This window comes from Carassius gibelio, chromosome A17, assembly GCF_023724105.1.
Source record: "Carassius gibelio isolate Cgi1373 ecotype wild population from Czech Republic chromosome A17, carGib1.2-hapl.c, whole genome shotgun sequence".
In the NCBI taxonomy this organism is placed as follows: domain Eukaryota; kingdom Metazoa; phylum Chordata; class Actinopteri; order Cypriniformes; family Cyprinidae; genus Carassius; species Carassius gibelio.
The window spans coordinates 3996204-4018519 of record NC_068387.1 but is presented as its reverse complement, the minus strand read 5'-3'; the positions used below and the strand labels follow the sequence as shown (position 1 = coordinate 4018519).

At 39.8% G+C, this 22316-nt stretch overlaps 1 protein-coding gene across 1 annotated transcript; it reads left to right on the top strand.

Moving 5' to 3' along the window:
• Nucleotides 1–1335: 1335 nt before the first annotated feature.
• LOC128031399 (transforming growth factor beta-3 proprotein) lies at nt 1336–21386 on the top strand. The gene is made up of 7 exons (XM_052619642.1): nt 1336–2009; nt 6718–6881; nt 12545–12674; nt 13703–13810; nt 16942–17113; nt 18417–18570; nt 20536–21386. Exons 1-7 carry the CDS (start codon nt 1664–1666, stop codon nt 20692–20694), a joined length of 1233 nt encoding a protein of 410 aa, XP_052475602.1. The 5' UTR covers nt 1336–1663; the 3' UTR covers nt 20695–21386.
• The last annotated feature ends 930 nt before the right edge of the window (nt 21387–22316 follow it).

Sequence of the window (22316 nt, the reverse complement as noted above, 5' to 3'; positions counted from 1 at the left end):
CCCACCTGTTTTAAGAGAATCATCATAATAAAGAGTTTTGCATTATCTTAAATTTGTATGTTGATGATTTCAGGTGACAGAAAATATCCATACACTGACACAATAGAGAGTATTCATTGTGATTTTTTAAGTATTAATAATGATTAATTTTGTGACAGTGATGAGACTATTCAAATATTCAAAATTGTGCCTCTTTATTTGAAGTTACTCGTTTCCAGAACAGTTTCCTTTAAGCAGATCTTTATTATGATTGCATTGCAACCATCTTTTTTTTATTTTTTATTTATGCAACTTAGCGAGGATCTGGTGATCTTCATTCAGATTTCACTGTCCATGACATATTTCAGTTTGCAGATTACTGGAACATAACCAATTTCAGTTTGCAGATTACTGTGTTTAATGGTTACATAATTCAGAATTTGTCTGTTAGGACTTTTCCCCTACTGTATATACTATAATAAATAAAAAGAATATGTTTTAGTTTCTTCTAAAATTCCAGGTTGCACAGAGCCTATACACATAGCTATAATTAGAGCGCAAATCCAAAGTTCAGACTTATTCTCTGTCCCTGAGAGAATGTGGTGTAATATAATGTCAGTGTGTGATTTCTGTGCTGTCTGTGGGACAGTAACGTCACCGAGGGCTCTGACATATTGTTTATTTTTGTTTTTTAATGCATAGTTGGTTATGTGCCAGTAATCTGGGGTCTTATATTGTTTAGGACATTGCCTGTGCATGCTGCTTTAAACCGCTTGGATCTTGCCATATATAGAAATGTTGAAATGCATGTTCCCACTGTAACGTGACATCAGTGACTTCATGCAAACTGAAATATGTCATGGACAGTGAAATCTGAATGAAGATCACCAGATCCTAGCTAAGTTGCATAAATAAAAAAAATAAAATAAAAAAAAAAGATGGTTGCAATGCAATCATAATAAAGATCTGCTTAAAGGAAACTATTCTGGAAACGAGTAACTTCAAATAAAGTTTGCATGTCTCTAGAAACGCCACAGACGTGATTATTATGAAGATATAAGGTGCTTTTAAATCAGACTACACATCCAGCAGGAGGCGCACAAACTTCACAAACCCAGCGCTCAGAGTGAGCCAGAGAAGGACATTTGGCGTTTAGATAATTAGGATTGCACAGTCATTTCTAAAATATTCAATTCGTTTCCATCGCTTTGGGTTACGTAATATGCAATTACATTTTCTATGCGTTAGCTATTATATAAAAGCGACTGTATGAATGGGAGAGCGGCGGAGAGCTCTGCCCACCGCACACGTCACTCCGACTCTGACTATAAAAGCGCAGCGGGAGCGAAATAAGCCTGGCACTCAGCGCGTGCATCTGACACGAGAGGCTTCAGGAGTCCTTCACTGCGCTCGGTTCCTGGGAAAATGCGACTGGGGAACACTATTCTGAAAGTCTGGTCCTTTGTAAAGCGCCAGTGATGGATGTTTAAGGATGTTATGGGATTACTGTGTAGTGCTTCTATGGAATAAAGTTGCAGAATGGACTCTCATGGAGAAAACAGGCTCAGCACTTGAACTCCAGCCCATAGAGAGGACAACCTGGAATTAGTCTCATTATCTTTCTAAACCTATTCAGCTGAACTGGAACTGTGTTTACTAGTGTGACAAGTGTACAGAACAAACCATGCATTTGGGCAGAGGACTGCTGTTTTTTCTTCTCTTGAACAGTGTGACCATGAGTTTCTCTCTGTCAACCTGCACCACGGTGGACATCGACCACATCAAGAAGAAGAGGGTGGAGGCCATCCGGGGTCAGATCCTCAGCAAGCTGCGGCTGACCAGCCCGCCGCAGACCCTGGGCCCTAATCAGGTGCCCTATCAAGTGCTGGCCCTCTATAACAGCACGAGGGAACTGCTGGAGGAGTTAGGACGAGACCGACACCAGAGCTGCGGCCAGGACAACACAGAGACCGAATACTACGCTAAAGAGATACACAAATTCAACATGATCCAGGGCTCCCCCGAAAACAGTAAGTCCACATCGAGGAGGAGGTGCCACACCGGAGACGGGGCTTTCCATGGATGTTCATTTATAGTAACGCTTTTAAATAACTAATAGGTCAGTCGTTCATATAAATGCAAATACGAAAATCTGGTCTGGTTTTCTAATGGCCAGGGCTGATAACAATATCTAGAGAGCAGGGTGCAATATAAACCGTATTTCTAAGCATTTGTTTATCTCATTAAAACTGTTATATAATGTCACTGTGTTTGTGAAGGTTTGTGAAGTTGTTGCAGGAAGGTGATGATAGTGCATCTCTGACTCACGTTCACACGAGGAGATTCACTGAACAGTTTTTAATCAGTCCTGATAATAAAGGGAACGACTCGACATCTGAAAACCATTTGCATGGTTTGTCTGGTCTGTCCGTTCATCGGAGGGTCAATTTTCCATGTGTCTCTGGGCCCCATCCAAGTCCAGACGGGCCCCAGATTATTTGAGGACACAGTCAGTTGTGTGAAAGTCTTCCTAGTTTAGCACACTTGATTGCACGGTGAAGCTGTTCAAAGGCGAGACAAGAGATTGTGGAGAGCTGATGGGTTTTAGTGAGATCAGAACCAGACGGTCCAAACTGAGCTGTTTGCTGGATGACATGAACTTCTATATATACAGTATTTCAAGATCTCCCCCTGTGGGCTTGTTGTACTCCTAAAAATAAAGGCTTCAACTGATTTGTTTTTATTTTTATTTTTTGCAGTGATGCAATTGAAGAACCATTCTGCAACCCCCCCCCCCCCCCCCCCCCCCCAAAAAAAATAAATAAAAATAAAATCCTTATACTTATTTTTCTCGACACTTTTCCAGTATAAATAACTTTTATGGAATGGAAAGATTCCGTGGATGTTATGGAATGCCCATAAAGAAGCCTTATGTTTGGAACACTACCCAATGTTCTCGCAGGAACCTCTGAGTTCCGTTTGGAATGTTCCTCAGGGACCTGCTGGTTTGAAAGAGTTTCTCCAGAGGATTCTGATCCGAATGGTCTGAAATATCTTTTTTTTATTTTTCGAGGCAAATGCTTTCAAAAACCCTGATTGACAAGTTTAAGTGGAAAATATATTTTTTAATTTCAGAGCTCAGAGTATCAGAGCTGTGAACTGTGATTGGCTGCCTGCTGTTGGTAGTTGATGGCAGGTGGTATAAGGAGGAGGGACTTAATCATTCTAGAGAGCATCTGATTGGACAAAATATGGCATGAGCTTGTGAGTGCAAGTCAAGGAGGCAAATTTTTTCCTCGGAAAGGAATAATTTTGAAAGCTTATGCATGCACGCTCTTCTTTATAATGGCAGCAGGTGATTGCATCAGATAGATGTATATTTTTAAGTGCTTCGTATTAAATTATTATCACCCCACGCCACTATGCAAGTGCTCAGTGTTATTTTTAAACAGAGTCCCACTGGAGCCTTCACAAAAGAATTTTAGCACTCCAGTGGGAAGACGCACATTTGTGGCCTGGCAACAGGATCCCTTTTCTTTCCATCAAGCAGTTTTCAGTTTCAGCGAGCACAGTAAGGGAGGATGAGGGTGGATGGAGTAAAGTATATTCACGTTCCATACACATCAGCTAAAGTAATGGCTTTTCATGCACTGAGTTTTGGAAGCTTGTGGGGTGTGGAATCATTTACACATCATGCTTTTCCAAGCGTCCCAGCATTGGCTTTGAGTGCATCAACAGGTTACGCTTTCTTATCGGCTCTGGGTGTATTTGCATCCAAAAATGAGTGTGTGACAACATTGGAAAGCATTTTTGCCATTCCATACCTGTTTATCCATTAACCCAGAGCAGAGCGAGATAAAGCCGTGCACCTGCGTTCCAGTCTCTCCAGCCGTCGACTGATTGGCTCTTGAAAACCCTGCCATCGTCACAGTCAACTTTCCAGATAATGCTCTTTGTTGATGGAGGAACACCCAGTTAGCAGATGGTGGCAGTCTCCTGGCTGCCAGAGAGCGATGGACGTGGATCAGAGCTGCAGAAAGCAGCCCTTCTGATATGTTTAATAGTAAGAAGGTGATGTCATTTCCAAGCAAAACAGAGATTGCATTTGCAGGCCAAAACACACTAACACACACACAGTTTTTCCTTCTCTTCGTCTCTTATTTCGCAGTCACGTGAGCGCTGGAGTCAGCAGAAGGTTTTTGCGCATTATCTCATCTCACAGTCTGCGGCCTTTCAGCCGTCGTGTCATTTATTTGAGGGATTCCACGTTCACTCAGAGATACTTAAAATAACGACCGCAGAAGTCAAACAGTCACTTCACCTCTCACTATTATACAGTGCTTGATAAATGCACTCAGAATATTTACCGCATGACATCATTTCACTTCGGACTTGCCATTTGGAAGCAGAAAAAAGACAGCACAGGACCTGAAAGAAAACACACAATGTTCTTCACAGATTGTGTGCCTTTACAAGTTGCTTTGATTTGCGTTCAGTCCGCTGTTATCTGTTCTGATGGCTGTATCTTTGGCGGGTAAAAATGATTTAACCCTTACAGCTCTGCACTATTAGCTGGACTTCATACTATTCTTCCAGGATTAGATATTTAATCAACTTTTCGGTTGATTTTGATTTATTGTAAAGAGGTGTGATAGTAGTGACATTTCTCAGTAATTGAGAAAACATATTGGATAAATCTTGGAGTTCCTAATTCAAGTAATTAACTTTCTGATCTGTATAAAACTACACATCATAAATACCAATACCTCCTTTAAAAAAAAAAAAAATAATAATAATAATAATAAAATATAAAAATCACGATAAAATGCATTTCAACACTTAGAAATGATAAAGATATAAACAATTAAAACTATTCAAGTTTATAATTGTCTGTAAGTAACCAATAAGGTCTACAAGAGGCTGAAATTATTTAATTGTATCAGGCAATTAAAATATTATTGTTAAAGAAATAAAGTTTACTATGCAATTAATTAATATTAGCAAACAGAATATAATTGTAAACTGCTACCACATCACAATCATATCACTGGTTTGGCTTTCTCTCTGGTTTGTGAACCCTGGAGGTGTTTGGGCAAGCGTGCGATCGCGGTGACATCACTCTCCGCCCGGTTGACCCGTATCTGATGACTGCACACTAATCTTTGTATTCGACTTCATTTATAGCAAAAATCCCTGCACTTCCATTCATGGAACAAATGAGCTACGAGCTACAGCCCTGGTGAAAATCAGCCGTAATGTGAAATCCACCTAAAACACAGCAGTAGGAAAAATGAGATCATCTAGAAGGAAACCGAAGAGTTGATTAGAATTTCAAATCTCAAAGTGGGGCTTTAAAGAAGGAGAGTGGTGTGAGAAGCTTACGGAGAGACGGTTTGGGTTAACAGCCACTGCATTCTCCAAAGATATACCCGTCGTCACACCATCTTTCTGTTTGCATGCTCATTCCCTGCACTTTTGCACTGCGTTTTTTTTCGATTTTGGTGTTTTTTGTGCACCACAAGGAAAGATGGTGTGACTTTGTACATGTTAGCATTTTGTGCACCAAAATCAAGAAGGAGGCTTGCATAAGTGTGTGGTTTGCATGAGGTACAGTATGTGCAGCACGTCTGGCCAGATCTGGCATAATCTGTTCATATTACATAAATATTCCACATCTGACTCGCCAGCCAGCCAGTCAGGAATTTAGTGGATCGCTAATGGACTGTGGTCTGTCATCAGTGAGCACAGACTCTAGCGTTAGACCTAAGACGAAGCAGAAGAAGTGCTTTACAGCTTTTTAAAAGGGTTGAATAAAATGCTAAAATTAAAGTTGAGCTAGAGAACTCGTAATAATCTAGATTCATCAACATTAGAACGAGGCACAGGACAGATGAATGTGTTTGACACATCTGTTTGCATGAGAAATAGGCACGCTCTTGTTTGTGAATGATGCCCACTTTTTGATTGGTGCGTTTAACGGCAATCTTCACTGCACAGTCAAAACAACCAAAAGAAACGCTGGGATACATCTTCTTCTGAACATGGCAGCAGTAGATCTTCAGATAATGGAGAAGAGTAATAAAACAAAACGAAATGTGTGTGTGTGTGTGTGTGTGTGTGTGTCAATAATTAGCATTGAAATGTGTGTTTGTGCATCTTTCTTTACAATAAATGTCACTTTTTTGTGATTTTCTATTCACTGGTATTATTATATAATGAATTATATTCACTTTTAGCCTTAAGAGTTAATGTACCATCCACTAAAAATAATTTGGTGTAATTTTATTTTTCTTGTTTTACTCAGAACTGCTTTTTTTAATTGTTACAAAGAAACAGCAATTAACAGACTGAAAAAAATAAACAGGACATTTTGAAGTAGAAAGACTACAAATTATATTTTCTTGTACAACATACTCCAATAATCTTTAATAATCTTTAATCTCCAAAATAGTTTACAGTGTTGAAGCGCCCATATGCTTCTGAGCAGTTAATGTGAAATGAAATGATATGATATTTACTACAGTATATTGTGATATTTATGACATTTACTCGTGTAATCTGAGGCTGCACCTGTTCTGTAGTTTAGTCCTGTACACATTTGGCTTTCATTTCTGCATTTCTGAACTTCTGTGCCACAAAGCGTAAACAGATGGGTGAGAGGTTTGCCTGAATGAGTGATCAGAGGAAACCGATGACTGTTCTCTGACAGTAACTGACCTCTGACCTCTCCCATTACAGATGACCTTCCCTACTGCCCCAAGGGAATAACATCAAAAGTGTTCCGCTTCAACGTCTCCAGCATGGAGAAGAACGCCACCAACCTGTTCCGGGCAGAGTTTCGTGCGCTGCGTGTGCCCAACTCCAGCGCCAAGAGAAACGAGCAGCGCATCGAGCTCTACCAGGTGATAATCACACTCTTCACATGAAAACATGGTCAGAAAACTCCAATTAATTCAAATGGAATTTGGAATTTTTTGGAGTATCATATTTGATAAATCAGGCTTTTATGGATCCTTATAGTCTGATACAGTGAGAATATGGAGATGAAAAAAATGCTCAGTTTTATTTAGATACTCAAACAGAGCAGATGCTGATATGTTTAATGTATATGATTAAATTCTGATGCCTGTAATAACAGTAGAGCATATACTGACATAACCTGAAGATGTGAGATGTTCTGGAGGCTTGTGAAGATCATTCCTCTGCTGAGGAACAGTGAAAGTAAAGCTTCTGGAAACAAACGCTCCTCAAAAGATCCTGAGGATCAGATTTGAGACTCTAAAACATGATTGATGGAGAATCAAGTAAAGCTGAGCTGCTTCAGTCCAGTAAGAGTTCATCTGGAGATATCACTGACCTTATTCTGACCTTTACTTGATCACAATCAGACAAGATTTGAGTCGAGCTGAAGCTGGATGCTTCTACAGTTACACTAGAAGAGATTTGACTCTAAACTATCAATCAGAGACAGAAGACACGAGGAGATTGAGTGTGAAACAGGTTTAACAGAAGAGTTTGATCATGTTGATCATTTGGAGTCCTCCAAATATAATACAGTAGGCTTTATAGGGTTAAGACTTTATTTTTCCAAGAAGACTTAGAGGATTTATGATCAGGCCCAGGTGGGATTTCTGGATGTTTTCTCTACTAATTTTAAAGGGAAAATCTGCAGAACTCTGTGGAATGGATTTACATGAACAGTATGTGAAACTGAGCTGAGCGTATGACAGTCTTACTGGTATTTACAAGCATTATAAAGCCAAAACTATTTCATAAACTCACACAAAGCCTGAGGTTGTGTACATCTTTGAATGATGAGATGTAAAGAGCTTTCTTCAGATCAGTCAGTAACACAGGTGTAGAATAAAAAAAAAATTAAAAGGGTCTTTAGAAGACAAGATGTCGGAAGAGATGTCAATTTGTTAAAAAACATAAAAAAAAACAATAGTAGTGTATAGTGAATATTTTTAACAATTAACCAAACCTTAATAACTTTTTAATGATCAGTTAAAGTGATCATTTGTTTTCTATAGTACTTAGTTTAATTATCTTCAATGCTTTAGCACATGAGTAGTTCATAAGTACAACACATCGTTCACATTTGAGCCTCAGACACTAGTTTCCACACACAGAACAAACACAGACACAGAGAAAGATGATGGCACTGTTCTGAACTCAGCTCGAGCACGAGTCTTTTCCAGGCCTGATCTGTATTCCAGGTGCTGATGGATTATACAGAAGAACATTTGCACAATTGCAAGCGAACAAAAGAAGCATTCTGAGAAACTCCCAGCTTTACTTTCACATGCCGATGCCTCTAACCGCAATATAAAACCCTGCCACTCGTTATATAACAGATTCATTCCACAAGTATGTATTCTATAGGTGTTGTATTCACAGTAGGGAATTCCGCTCAGTTTCCCCCTGGATCTCCTGTGGGATCCTGAGAGCCCTGATCGGGTTCCAGCATTTCCTGTAAAGGAGCCGTTGGTCTCAAGTCTCCCCTCACAAGCTGCTTTGCCCCGCAGGAGAGAGCGTTGGAGTCAGGCGGGGCGTGAAGTGAGCGATTCGCCCCCACATTCTGGCGTGGGCCGCTCAACTGCTCTCGGTGGACCTCCGCCCCCAGCCGCGGTCTCACAGGATGTTAGATTAGCTCCTCGCAGCGCTCCAGAACCTACTTATCCCAGCCTGCTTTTCATGGGCCAAGCAGTTGTGGGACCTCCGTGCTCCGGAGCCGCGGCGGATGCTGATTTTATCTGGCAGACTGAAGCGTCAGACAGCGAGGGGCCGCTTACAGCTGCTTTCAAGGGGCTTTTCTACTGCACATGTAGTGAAGACGATAGATGAGATACCTTCGTAAGAAATGAACAGTCTATGGTTTCCTCTTATACTTGCACTGATAACAAATTGGTAATTACTGTGAAAATGTTAGGAGCATTTTTTTTTAAGCTAACTTCTATCAATAACTTTACAATTACAGGCCAATACTTGCCTCCTTAAATTGATTTCCCAGGGCATCTTTTACCTCTATAAGGGCAGTTTTCTCTAACCTTATTAAATGTACACTGGGGGTGGGAGTACATTTTACAAACGGTTACAAAGAAACGGCAAGTAACGCATTGAATTAAGCATGACATTTGAAATAGTTTTTTCTTGTATGTTTTTGTCCATTAATATTTGTTTTATTGAGAATGTTAAGTTTAAACCATTAAGTCAATATGATACACCAAGATGATCCCAATCAAATAAAATCAGTTAGTTTAGACTAGTTTAGACTGCAGAAGAACAGTATTTATTTGACTGTTTAACACACCTGACGTTAATGCATTAATGCAATGTTTAAATATGACATTTTGATATAGAAATATGATGAGAAAAACATGAAATGGTACTTTGATGACACTGAAAGTGCCAGTAAGTGGCAGGAAGTTGCTCGTAATGAGTGAGTCATTGATTCAGTTGATTCGTTCAGAATGTCTGATTCATTCATGAAGTAAGTGACTGTCTTTATGAATGATTCATTGATCCATTGAATCAAAAGAAAAAATCTAGTAAAATTAAATATATATATATATATATATATATATATATATATATATATATATATATATATATATATATATATATATATATATATATATATATAATTGTGTTTATATAATTTAAACACTGTTAATTTAATTTAATCTAATATGTTATTTTCTTTAGAAGTAAATGATCCATAATTCAGAGGTAAATATTATTTAATATCATGAAATACAAAATATCAAAGACTAAGTATTATTAAAAAAAAAAAGAAAAAAAAAATATATATATAACATTAATTTCATTAAAAATAAAAATGTTATGCTTATTGCCTGTGGTCTGATTTGACAGCCAAGGATCAGAAATGGTTAAGGATCAATAAATCTGCTTCCTTAACAATTCATTTGTGAATCACACATCATGTGAGAATATTATCTTTGTTTTTTTATGCATATTAGATTCAGTCTGCAAACTCAAACTGGGTTAAAACATAATTTCTCGTGCCATGGTCCTATCAAATTTATGCCATTTTATTGTATAAATAGTGCAAGCATTGTATTCACTCTGAAAACTCCTACAATAAGTGCACTTTAAATACATGGATGATGCACTTATTTAGCTGTAAAACATAAAGTGTGGGATGTTGAACACAAAATTCATACACTAGACCTGCACTGGAGTAAATAGTGCACAGTGTACCCTATTCATCATGGAGAAGGCAATCCCAGAATACACTGTGAAGAGATTAGCAAAAGATATCCTAAGGGAGAGAAATATTAACTATAAGTTTAAGGGATATTGTACATCTGGATGGTTGTTATTGCAAAATAAACCCTGACAGGTTCAATCCTGCCTATTACACACCTGCTTGGCACAAAAGTAAATAATTGGTCACAAAATATTGATATGTTGAGTTTAATTTTTTCATTAGCTCACTAACCTGTTTATCATCTTATAATCTTATTTTATACATCTCTATTTCTTATATAGAGAGGGTGAACACTACAACATAACATTGTTATTAATATTTAAGTCCTCAAATTTCATTTTCTAAACAATAATTAGCCTATAAGAGGGACGCAAGATTGTAGCGTCTTCTTGGATGAGCTTCACTGCTGGTTATATATGCTCTATATAATTGTGCATGTAGCGAATAAAAAGCTTGAATCTTGAATCATTAGAGTCAGGCTAGACACCAAATTGAATGTAACACAGATTTAAAGGGATAGACCTGTTTCGATCTAGAGTATCTAGTTGTCGTACATCACAAACTTTTCACAACTCACTACTTTCAAAACAGTTTTATGGAGTTTTTGTTTGCTGAAAGTTTTATTTTGTCAGAACATTTGTTATGTTGTTAAATAGCAGTCCAATCCATACTTCAATCCCTCACAGCCTCGCTTTCATTCATGTCAGAAATCAAAAACGGCCCTAATGGCCAATCAGAATCAAGCATTTCAAAGCGCCTTGTAATTATTTCAGTGTTGAAAAGTATCACTACAAAGTTATTTGTGTGATTTAGAAAGTATCATGCTACAAATACTTTCTCAACTGCTCCCTTACGAGTTTCTGTCTAGGATGCTGTCTATGTAGACAGAGAGGAACAGAGCTGATGTCTGCCAGAGTTCAGTTCAAGAACTGTCAACATCATGGAAAATATTCAGTTCCAGTATCTAAAATGAATGCAACTGGTTCTGAACAAGAATCTTCACCTGCATTCAAATGTAGCTGTCAATCAGAGGCGTGTACGCGGTGAAGTGCTCAGTGTGTGTTGACTGAGTTTGCAGGCGTTGACGTGCTGTATTATGGGCTATCAGACTCCACAACTCAGTTTTTCCATGAGTGAGAGAGCAGACACGTTTGGCCTCGGGCAGCTCCGGTGTCTGGATTAATCTCTGTCTGTCTGTACGTGTACAGGAGAAAGTTTGTGTTCTCCTCAAGATCACGTGTGTCATTATTTTCCATGTTAAAAAACTTTGCTCATATCTCAGTTTAATGTTCAGAGTCACTGAAGAGTAAGTCTTCAGACAGACGGTAGTAGGTCTGGGAACTATGGGCACTTTGAATGGCCAAGGACTGCCTAAGAGGCCATATGACTGACAGGTAAAGCAACCAATCATGTTCGGGGGCATGAAAATGTCCCCACAATAACTGGTGTGAAGAATTCCTGAGACATCACTGCATTTTAGTTTCTAGTGGGAAAACGACATGCACGTCTCCCAGAAATCCTGTATAATTCAACCAATCCGATGACGACTTCGAAACTCCCAAAGTGTTTCTAATGCCGCGTTCCAGGCAACCCGTAACCCGTGTTTTTCCAACCTTCTACCAGTGAAAGTGCACTAGAACGGTGAACTCGTGAACTCGTACTAGATTGATGTACTCCCAGTTCCGAGCTCTGACGTCACATAGCCCGCGAAACAACAATTGCAGCCCCTACGAATAATATTGCCTACGAATGTGGTGTTTATGCAAGTGGTACATGGTGAGAAATAGACTTTAGGACAATATAACATTGGAATAAAATTAATAATCTAGCTACAATTATTTGCGCTCAAGCAGTTTGGTGAGAAGTGCCTGAAACAAAGACGTGAGTCGTGGTTTCAAATCGTGACTTGCAAACTCAAAAACCTGCCTGGAACGCAGCATAATTGTGTGTGCCGTATGCATCAGTCTGTGGGCTTGACGTCTGAGGCCAAAACTACTGTAGTCGAAATTGTGAAGTCAGGTATGTTAAAAAAAACTAAGATAAAGAATTCATTGGATGTTTTTTATGCTGTAAACTAAATCATTATATATTCTATATTAATTGTACAATACTGTTTTTTACATGCAGCTTACCATTAATGTAAGTGAAAACAAAACAAAAAATCTTAATTTCTGCTTAAAGAAAATACTGTGTTTCCCACGTATAAATATCATTTTATGGTGGCGTTCATGTGCGTACAACTTGTAAATACGATCGTTCCGCCAAGATTTGAATGCACAATCTTTTTGTTTGAGCGACTTTTAAGCTAACATGTTGCGTGTGTTTTGGTAGATTCTTCGTCCAGATGATCACATCGCTAAGCAGCGTTACATCGGCGGCAAGAACGTTCTGACTAAAGGAACGCCGGAATGGGTTTCGTTTGACGTCACTGAGACCATACGGGAGTGGCTCATGTACAGAGGTAAGTTAACCTTCATCAAACACTATTACATCATGGCATTAAGATACAGAGGTCTGCCCTGGTGATATGTTGACTAATATAATGTGTTGCATTAAGTGATCAGATAGAAAGATGTGTGTTTATGTCATGTAAACAACACATTTTGGTTTGCGTACTTAAGATTGTTGTTGGAATTCATGTAAATATGTCAGCGGCACTGAAAAAAACAACATTGGTGTGGGATGTACAGTTTGTACTGCACTTTCACTTTTTTTTATTAAGTGTGAAGTGATCAGTGACTAATCAGTGAATGAAATACACTCTACAAGCCTTTGATGTTTCTGTGGAATCATCCATTAAAATCATAAACAAATCAGTGTTTTTCACTGTATGCTGTGGTTTTCCAGCAAATGTGTGTGCATGAATTTACTGCTGTCAGTATAATTAGTGAAAATATTGGCAGAGAAAGTACAAATGTGAAAAAAATCCCAAAGTTGAGTTGTGATGAGTGATTCTGACCACACAGTGACTGCTTCTTGTGCTGTAATATGATAAACTGCACCAAAAAAACACTCTAACTCCACTGTATTTTCTACTGTACAGTCAGATATAAGGGGAATACTCATTTTGAATCTATTTATTATTGAAGTCAATCCCTAGAGTCACTAATGATTCAATCTATGTAGGAATCACTGTTGATAACTGGGGAATTATTACAATGAATGAACAAAGATGAGTTTGCATATCTCAGAAAATGATGACAGTTTGAAAACTGATGTTAAATGAATGTCAGAAACCTTTCAGAATTGGCCTGTGAACTGCACAGTTGTAGCTCCTTATGATGAGCCAAAATCTCTCAGAGTGCCGATACTTGAACAGAGTTTGGTAATGCAGAAGCAGTCTAATGTGGGCTAAAATACTGTGAGTAGCCGTTGCTCAGAAGATGCTGTGAGGGCAAGGCTGTGAACGTCCAAATACACACAGAATCTGGAATGAGATGTTTACACAGAAAATGTATCTCGAACTGTGTGGTGTTCCACTTTTTTTAGAGACCAACCTCGGCCTAGAGGTCAGCGTTCACTGCCCGTGCCACACGTTCAGTCCCAATGGAGACATCGTTGATAACGTCAATGAGGTGTTGGAGGTCAGATTCAAAGGTGAGTGATGCAAAACAGTGCTGTTCAAGTGTTCAGAATCCAACATGCAATGATGGGATAATTTCTAATTGTTATGCATTTTTTGCATTACTACAATAAAAAAAATGTATCAGTTTGTTATGATTCTGAAAAAATATTTATGGTATTGTGATTATGCAGTCTAGTTATTGGTCCCACTTGTACTGTATTTGTGTTAGCCCTATTCAGACAAGACTCTAAAGTCAATAGTTTTTTTTTTTTTTTATTAGTTTTTTTTTTTTATTACCATATTAAAGGGGTTATTTTATGCTCTTTTACAAAGTCTTGAGTTGGTTTTTGGGGTTTACTAGCATAGATTTTCATGCTTGATTGTTCCAAAAACGCAATATATTACACATATTTTACATTATTGCAGCACCTCTCTTCCCAGTCTGTCTCATACAACCTGGGGTGTGTTTCCCAAAAGCATCATTAGCTACTGTAACTATGGACACAAGATCCATTGAACTCTGTTTGTAATTACAGAACTTTCGGGAAATTGACCCGTTTAGTTCCTGTTTCAATGAAGCCTCACCTGTAAATGTTAACAATGGCGTCAATTTTGCCAGACTAATTTGAGCCTGATTGAGACCCTGAGAATGTTTAGGACAAGAAGATCATGCAGAACCTTTGCAAGCACAGATTTTACAGGAGTGGTATGCTGTTGTTTTATTACATTCTATGGCATAGACTGTAAAAAAAAAAGGTGAACAATGCATCTTCACTTCCTTCCAGTATAGAAATGTGAAGCCAAAACATTCCAGTATGACCGCTGTCATCTTGTGAAAATTAAGTCATTTTGAACCAGAGTCTGCGCAGTAGTGAATTGTTTGGATCCGGAGTCTGTGTTGTAGTGAATCGTTTGGATCCAGAGTCATTGATTCATTAAACAAATAATTCCATAGAAATGTCAAGTAACATATTCAATAACACAGACTGAAATAGTATTTTCTTGTAAAATGAAAGTGAGAGTGAAAAAAGTGACATTTGCCAATTATGGTAACCCATACTCGGAATTGGTGCTCTGCATTTAACCCATCCAAGTGCACACACACACAGCAGTGAGAAGTGAACACACACCCGGAGCAGTGGGCAGCTGTAGATCCAGCACCCGGGGAGCAACTGGGGGGTCACTATCTTGCACTGAAGTCGTGGCCTAGTGGTAAGAGAGTTTGACTCCTAACCCTAGAGTTGTGGGTTTGAATCTCGGGCTGGCAATACCACAACTTAGGTGCCCTTGAGCAAGGCATTGAACCCCAAACTGCTCCCTGCGCGCCTCAGCATAAATGATGCTCACTGCTCCGGGTGTGTGTTCACTGTGTGTGTGTGTGTGTTTGTGTGCGTGTGCACTTTGTATGGGTCAAATGCTAGCATGAATACTGAGTATGGGTCACCATACTTGGCTGAAAGTCACGTCACTTATCACTATCAGCACTTCAGCCATGGGTATTGAGGGTGGAAGAGAGCGCTGTTCATTAACTCCCTCCCCCACCTACAACTCCTGCGAGACTCGAACCTGCGACCTTCAGGTTACAAGTCCAACTCTCTAACCTTTAGGCCACAGCTGCCCCAAAATATACTCCTGCAATCTTTTTTCAGTCGACAATATGATGACTGCTCAGTTTCTCAGGTTTCTTCCATAAGCTCTTGTGATGTACCCTCATCTCGTCTCGTCACACCTTCATCACACATGCTTTTGCTGAGATAAAGGCCTCGGCGCTCCGTTCAGCAGCGGTCAGACGCAGTGATCATGGTAATGCGCTGCCGTATGGAATCTCACTTAGTTCTGAGGGCCTCGCGGGTGTCTGGGGTTTTGGGAACGTGCTGGCTGGAATGCACCGCCACTGCGGGCACTCAGACTCTTGGCCCGCAATGAAAGAGGGGTGTCCATATCTACTGGCAACGCCTCTCCTGGGACCCAAGCTGCTTTTGCTATCACAAACAGATTGAATAAGCAGATGCTCAAGGAGACGGAGAGCTGGAGCTGCTGTCTGTGCCGGGCTTCAGGAACGCTCTTCCACTTCTCAACAGGAATAAGTGCTGCTGAAGCTGAATCCAGACGTCAGCGTGCACTCTGATCCACTTTGCAGCGAGACGCTTCTGATACATAATGCAGTTCTTGCTTTGGGGTGCTTTTATCTGAAACCGATGATACTGAAATAATAACACATAACAAAGTGGTAAAATAATGATGAAGAAATCTCAGAAAACAGCTGTAATGACAACACGAGTGGAAAACGTGTGTAGACGTCAAATTTTCCATCTATTATTATCTTTTCAGGCAGAGCAGAAGTTTGTGGGAAGTTTGTCAGCTCCAGTGACTAGTTGTTTCTCGGAAAAACTAGCTGTATCACGACTAGAAGCCTCTGACAAGTTGTGTGAAGATTGGTTTTGTTTTGAGAAAGCTCTTGCTGTTTTGTGAGTGCACTACACATTAGACACTTTGTGAACTCTTGTGCTTGAGTGCTTTAAAGTAAACATGACGATGCTACCTTATTTATTTATTAAATCCTATATTATTTCAGTAACATGGCTCTTTTTGTGGCTGGGCCAAACTGCTTAAAACTATGCATTCTGCAGAAATATAAAAATGCATTTCATTCAGACGGATATTAAAATTAATTTTCAGATTGTCCTGAGATTGCAATGCATTTTATGCAAGACATGCAACAAGAAAATATGCCTGGTAGAAAACAACCTGCAGTGAAATCACAAAGACACTCAAAGACCCTCATGACTGGGTCATAGTCCAATAAATCTGAACTTTTAGTTGATAAAAGTCTTTAAATTTAATGTACCTTAAAAAAAAAAACATTTTACACAAGCAGATTTTTTTAAAGATGATTTAAACTAGATTTCATTTTGTCATCCCTGTACTGTTATGCTATACAAATGATGCTTTAGTATCAAAAATGTAGTTTTGCGTTCCTTATCTGCCAGCTGTAACATTGCAGTTGAACAGAACTGAACTGGATGTAAAAGCCCATCCAAACACTCCAATGAACATTAGATTGTAATTAGGTGACCATTTTTACCCTGAGCCAGGCTTTAAGGTTTGTAATGTGAGCCTGTGTGTGAGTTTTAGACTGACTGTGCTTCTGCTGCTTTCTCAGGGATGGAGAGCGAGTACGAAGAGCACAACCGCTGGGATTTGGGTCGACTAAGAAGACAGAAGGAGCAGCTTCTCCCTCATCTGATCCTGATGATGCTGCCGCCACACCGGCTGGACGTGCTGCCCACCTCTAGACGACGCAAACGTGCGCTGGACACCAACTACTGCTTCTCGTAAGTGTTTCTTCAACTTAAGGCCTAATGACACAATATAGATGTCTGCAGGGATGATGTGTTTTTGTAGGCCAACCCTGAAACCAGTTAGTGTTTTAGCCCTTCTGATTCTACTGTCCTGAAGTCAGTGGTTTTTTTAATGGGTTTAGGGTTAAATGTTTGAAGTAAGATCTGTGGTGAACACAAGCTCAAGATAGTCTTCCACGATATTTTGAAAGCTTTTACGCAAAATTCTAAATGGGAATATTGTGGGATACTCATCTAATGTCTAGTTGCTTTTGCAGCCTCATCATGTGTATAATCGCACTCTCGCAAACCATTCTAACTCAAACTTTTAGGGAAATAGTTTTCAAATGAAGACTGAAGCTCAATGATGGTGATGCTGAAATCATGTGAGCATGGACTATTTTGTTTATAGCATGTTTAGCTTTTCACTTCTGGTGGGATTGAGGCTTCAAAATTACAAAATTGAATATTCATTAAAGGTGTTAGTCTTAAGAGCGTATTTCCTGCAGTGATCCGAAAGCCAGTGGAAGAACCCTCTTGGGGTTTTTGGAGGAAACCAAGTTGATGCTAACTTACGGGTTGGGCCTGCAAAAATATAATATAATACAATGTGAAAAAAAAAAAATCGAAACAATAACTTTAAGTCTTAATAGTGAAACTTTGCGAATTTGGAGCTCCGGTCATTTATTTAATTCCCGGGGTAAGCTTGAACTCAAATAACTCAAGTGCAATGCAAACCACTTCGTATACAAGCATCTGCCAAATGTATAAACATACTGTAAATGTTATTCTGTAGGAAGGAATGCAAGCTGAATTAGATCTGCTCTCTTTTCAAAAATTGTAAAATCCAAATTCACATCCCTGCTTTGCGTTGCAGTAAGCAGCAGTGCACCTCATGTGTCTGGAGAGATTTTCCTTGTAAGAATTCACTTTTTAATTGGCACCTAACTGCTCGAAGCGAATGGGAGGCTCTGCAAGAGCTTGCAAGTTTAGATTTGTCCCAGTATGCTGTGTAGTGCACTGGCTCTTTAGTGTGTGGCTCTCTGTTAGCACTCCACACCTGGGTCAGATCCAGGAGGGAAAAAATGACACACCTTACAGTGGAATTTCTGATCCTCAAAAGACTGTCTGACATGTTTATAAGGCCATACAGAACCGAAATAGAAGTCTAAGAAACATCCAAGTGAAAAGTGCATGGAAACATCTCTGAATGAATGCAGAATCCACACCAGGAGCCAAAGAGCATGAGGATGTGAATGGACAGATGGAGGAAGTGACTGCTTTCTTCTGCTTTCAGAAACTATGAGGAGAACTGCTGCGTTCGGCCGCTGTACATTGACTTCCGACAGGATCTGGGCTGGAGGTGGATCCACGAACCGAAAGGGTATCATGCTAACTTCTGCTCGGGACCGTGCCCATACCTCCGCAGCGCTGACACCACACACAGCTCGGTGAGAGTCTCCTTCAAACGTCATCAACTTCATGCCAGTATAACCCTACTGACCTACTTCCTTTAGTGGAAAAAATAATACTGTTTGAAAAATGTCCAAGCTGCTCTTTTCAATACAATGAATGAAATGGAAAGAAATGTCCAAAGATGCATGTGATGAGTGGGGCAGGGCCATGAGCCGTTGGAACAGAGTGAGCCCGGTGGAGTTAATGAGAATGAGCGAAACCTGTACCCCTCAACAGTTCTGAGTCCCACGGAGGAGCGGAGGACTGTGCCTGGGTTTTATTTTGTGTTTTGATTTTATTTGTGTTTGGGTGTGGCAGTCATTCGCGGGTTTTGTGTTTATTTTATTATTAAAGTTTTAATTAAATGTCCGCTGGTTTCCACCTCCTTCTTCCCATACTACGAACATTACATTGGTGCCAAAACCGAACATCCCCTGCCACTGTGGTGAATCCGCGGTGATATCGAACATGGCGTAACAATCTGCCGCCATGGACGAGGTGACTCCACCCCTCCCTCACGGACTGCAGCATTCTCTCCACATCCCAGGTGGCCGACAGCAAGCTTGTCCGTCCCCCGGCTACTCACTCCAGCCCAACGTCCATTGCGGCAGACTGACCCAACGTGCTTGATGGCATCGCGGATTCACCACAGCGGCGAGGGATCTTCGGCAGTGCGTCCCTCCTTCTTCATGGGTTTTGGCACAAATGAAATGAAGTTCGTAGTACGGGAAGAAGGAGGCAGGAACTGGCAAACATTTGAATGAAACTTAAACACAAAATAATAAAAGAATCACAAATCAGCGCAACAGCCCCTCCCGGACGACTGTCACGCACAAACAAAACCAGAACACAAAATAAAACCCAGGCCTGGTCCTCTCTCGTCCTTCACTGTCTTTCCTCCTCTTTTTATCCTGCCGGAGCTCCTCCGCGGTACTCGAGACCGGTGAGTGGTGTAGGTGTTGCTCAATCTCATTAACTCCACTTGAATCGCTCCATTCATATGGCTCTGCCCCTGTTGTCACAATGCACCATTAAAGTCGAGGTGTAGTCAAGACCCAAGACTAAACCCTTCTGAAGTCACATGATGCTTTGTGTGAGAAACAGTCATTATTCATTGAAAATCATATTATTATTATTATTATTATTATTATTATTATGTCACATCAGATGAGAGGTCAATGATACCAAATGTGACCCTGGAGAACAAAACCGGTCTTATGTCGCGGGGGTATATTTGTAGTAATAGCCAACAATACATTGTACGGGTCAAAATGATCAAAAATCATTAGGAAATTAAGTAAAAATCATGTTCCATGAAGATATTTTTTAATTTTCATAACCACTACTGTAAATATATCAAAACTTCGTTTTTGATTAGTAATATGCATTGCTTAGGACTTCATTTGGACAACTTTAAATGGGATTTTCTCAATATTATGATTTTTTTAGTTGCATCTCAGCCAAAAGTTGTCCTCCTAACAAACAATACATCAATGAAAAAAAACAAAAAACAAAAAAAATTCTTCTTTCATATGATGTATAAATCTCAATTTAGAAAAAAAAAAAAAAAAGTACCCCCATGACTGCCCCCATGCACATGAAAGCATAAAGAGTTCAATCACCCGAATAAACAAAAACTAAATTAGCAAAACATTCGTAAGAACTGAAACAACAAAATCACTAGATGCAACAATCTTTTGTGTTCCATGGAAGAAAGTCAACAAGTTTTTGGAATGACACGAGTGTGATCAAAATAATGTGGATATAAATAATTTGATGGCATCAGGTGAGAATTGAGGTCTGAATTGAGCTCAGTAATGGGCTGCTTTAACTGAATGTTTCATTACTGATTAATTTAACACTATTTAGAATTATTGTCCTGTTTATGATTGTGAAGCTGCTTTAAAACGATCTGTGCTGTAGAAATAAAACGTGCAATTTGTCTCCTGATTTCTGGGCAGCTGCTGAGCCTGTACAACACGCTGAACCCCGAGGCTTCCGCTTCCCCCTGCTGCGTTCCTCAAGACTTGGAGCCGCTCACCATCCTCTACTACGTGGGCCGAACGCCTAAAGTGGAGCAGCTCTCCAACATGATCGTCAAATCTTGCAAGTGTAGCTGAGGGGCCTGAGACCCCGGCCCTGAGCCCGACACGGGTTCCAGCGCTCGAGGGGCGACAGGAAGGGTGCGTGCCAGGAACTGGACTCTTGAATGATTACCTCTATACATCCTTCTCACCCACATCCAACCTGGGAGCCAGAGGCTTCTCTAAGCACTAGAAAGTGGCCTTCCAAGATGACTACGCTGCCCAACGATTCCCTCGGATTCTAGTTTGATGTTTGAAATGACTTGTCCACTTGTAATGCGTAATTTTTGGTCTGCTTTTTACCTGTGAACCTCATGGGCATTTGTGAACTTTGACCTTCGTAAACATCTACAGAAGCGGCTTCACTGAGGACGCTTCACTGGATCAAGACGAAAGCAGCAGCCGGCCCATGTTAGCCAATCCTTGTGTTTTTATATAACAATGTTCTAACATAACTCATTAGAGCACGGCATTTCCCAAACCGAACTTTGTAGTGTGTACCACAGTAATCGACACGGTCTGTCTAACGAGACGGTGTTAATGTTAATACAAACATGCTGGAAAGAAATCTTTTGACTAACGTTTACCTCTGTCACTTTAGGGATTTGTATAGTTCTTCAATGAAGCTGACGTTTGGAAACAACACTTTTAGATCACAAACTGCTAATGTTTTTACTGCTATTACTCCTGAAATCACTTTTTTTTTATTAAACAGTCTTGGACGAAAAGAGTTTGTCATGGGTTTCAGAGAAATCTATTATATAGAGTGAACATAATGCTGACTGCAAAGCTTGTTTAACAACCAATTATTTTCTTAAAACAGCAGTGATCACAAAAGTAGCTGACATTTCTTCAAGTTTACAGATGCGACTGATTGCTAAACAGGTACTGTAGCATAAATGCAAAAATAATTTGTCATGTTTTTAAAGGTTAATCAAGTTTCATAACTCGCATCTGGTCATGCATAGCATCAGAGGCTATACAAGTAAATTTAATAATCTTGCATAATTGGCCTCATCAAAACACACGCAAAATTAATTCACAGAAATTGTTGCTGCATCAAGATTTCATTCAATTCAATTCCATTCAAGTGTGTTCTGTTCCTGTTGCATGAATGAGGCCCCGTCATTCATTCATTTTTGGCCAGGTACTGGAGAATTAAACTAAAATCCAACTGTAAACTTAATGTCATCCCTTCTACACAGAAGAGTGGATCCCAGTGCATCAAGTATTGCCAGGACATTGATCAAAAATGGTCAATTCTTTATTTGCACAAGTCAAACTCATCACAGGTGTGGATTCTAGAGGTTCTTCAGCGGTTCCTCACACCTGAATGAGGCACTTGAACAGAATTGCTAGCGGTCATTAGCAAGTAGTGCTGAAAACTTCCTACTTTTACCTGTATATGTAAACATGGATAAGCGTGATGAGCGCTCTCATTTGTTGCTGTGCGTTTCGCTCCATGTGCTCGTGTCACAGCTGTTGAAACCCATCAGTCCGCACGCCCTTCACATGGCATCAGATGTGGGGGAAACGAAGCCTGGACAACTGTGCATGCATATGGGACACTGTGCAACAGATCCAGTCAAAGTGAAGGCTTTCACGTACTGTACGATCACACACACACAGAAAAGACACACATAAAGCCAGTTAAGAGG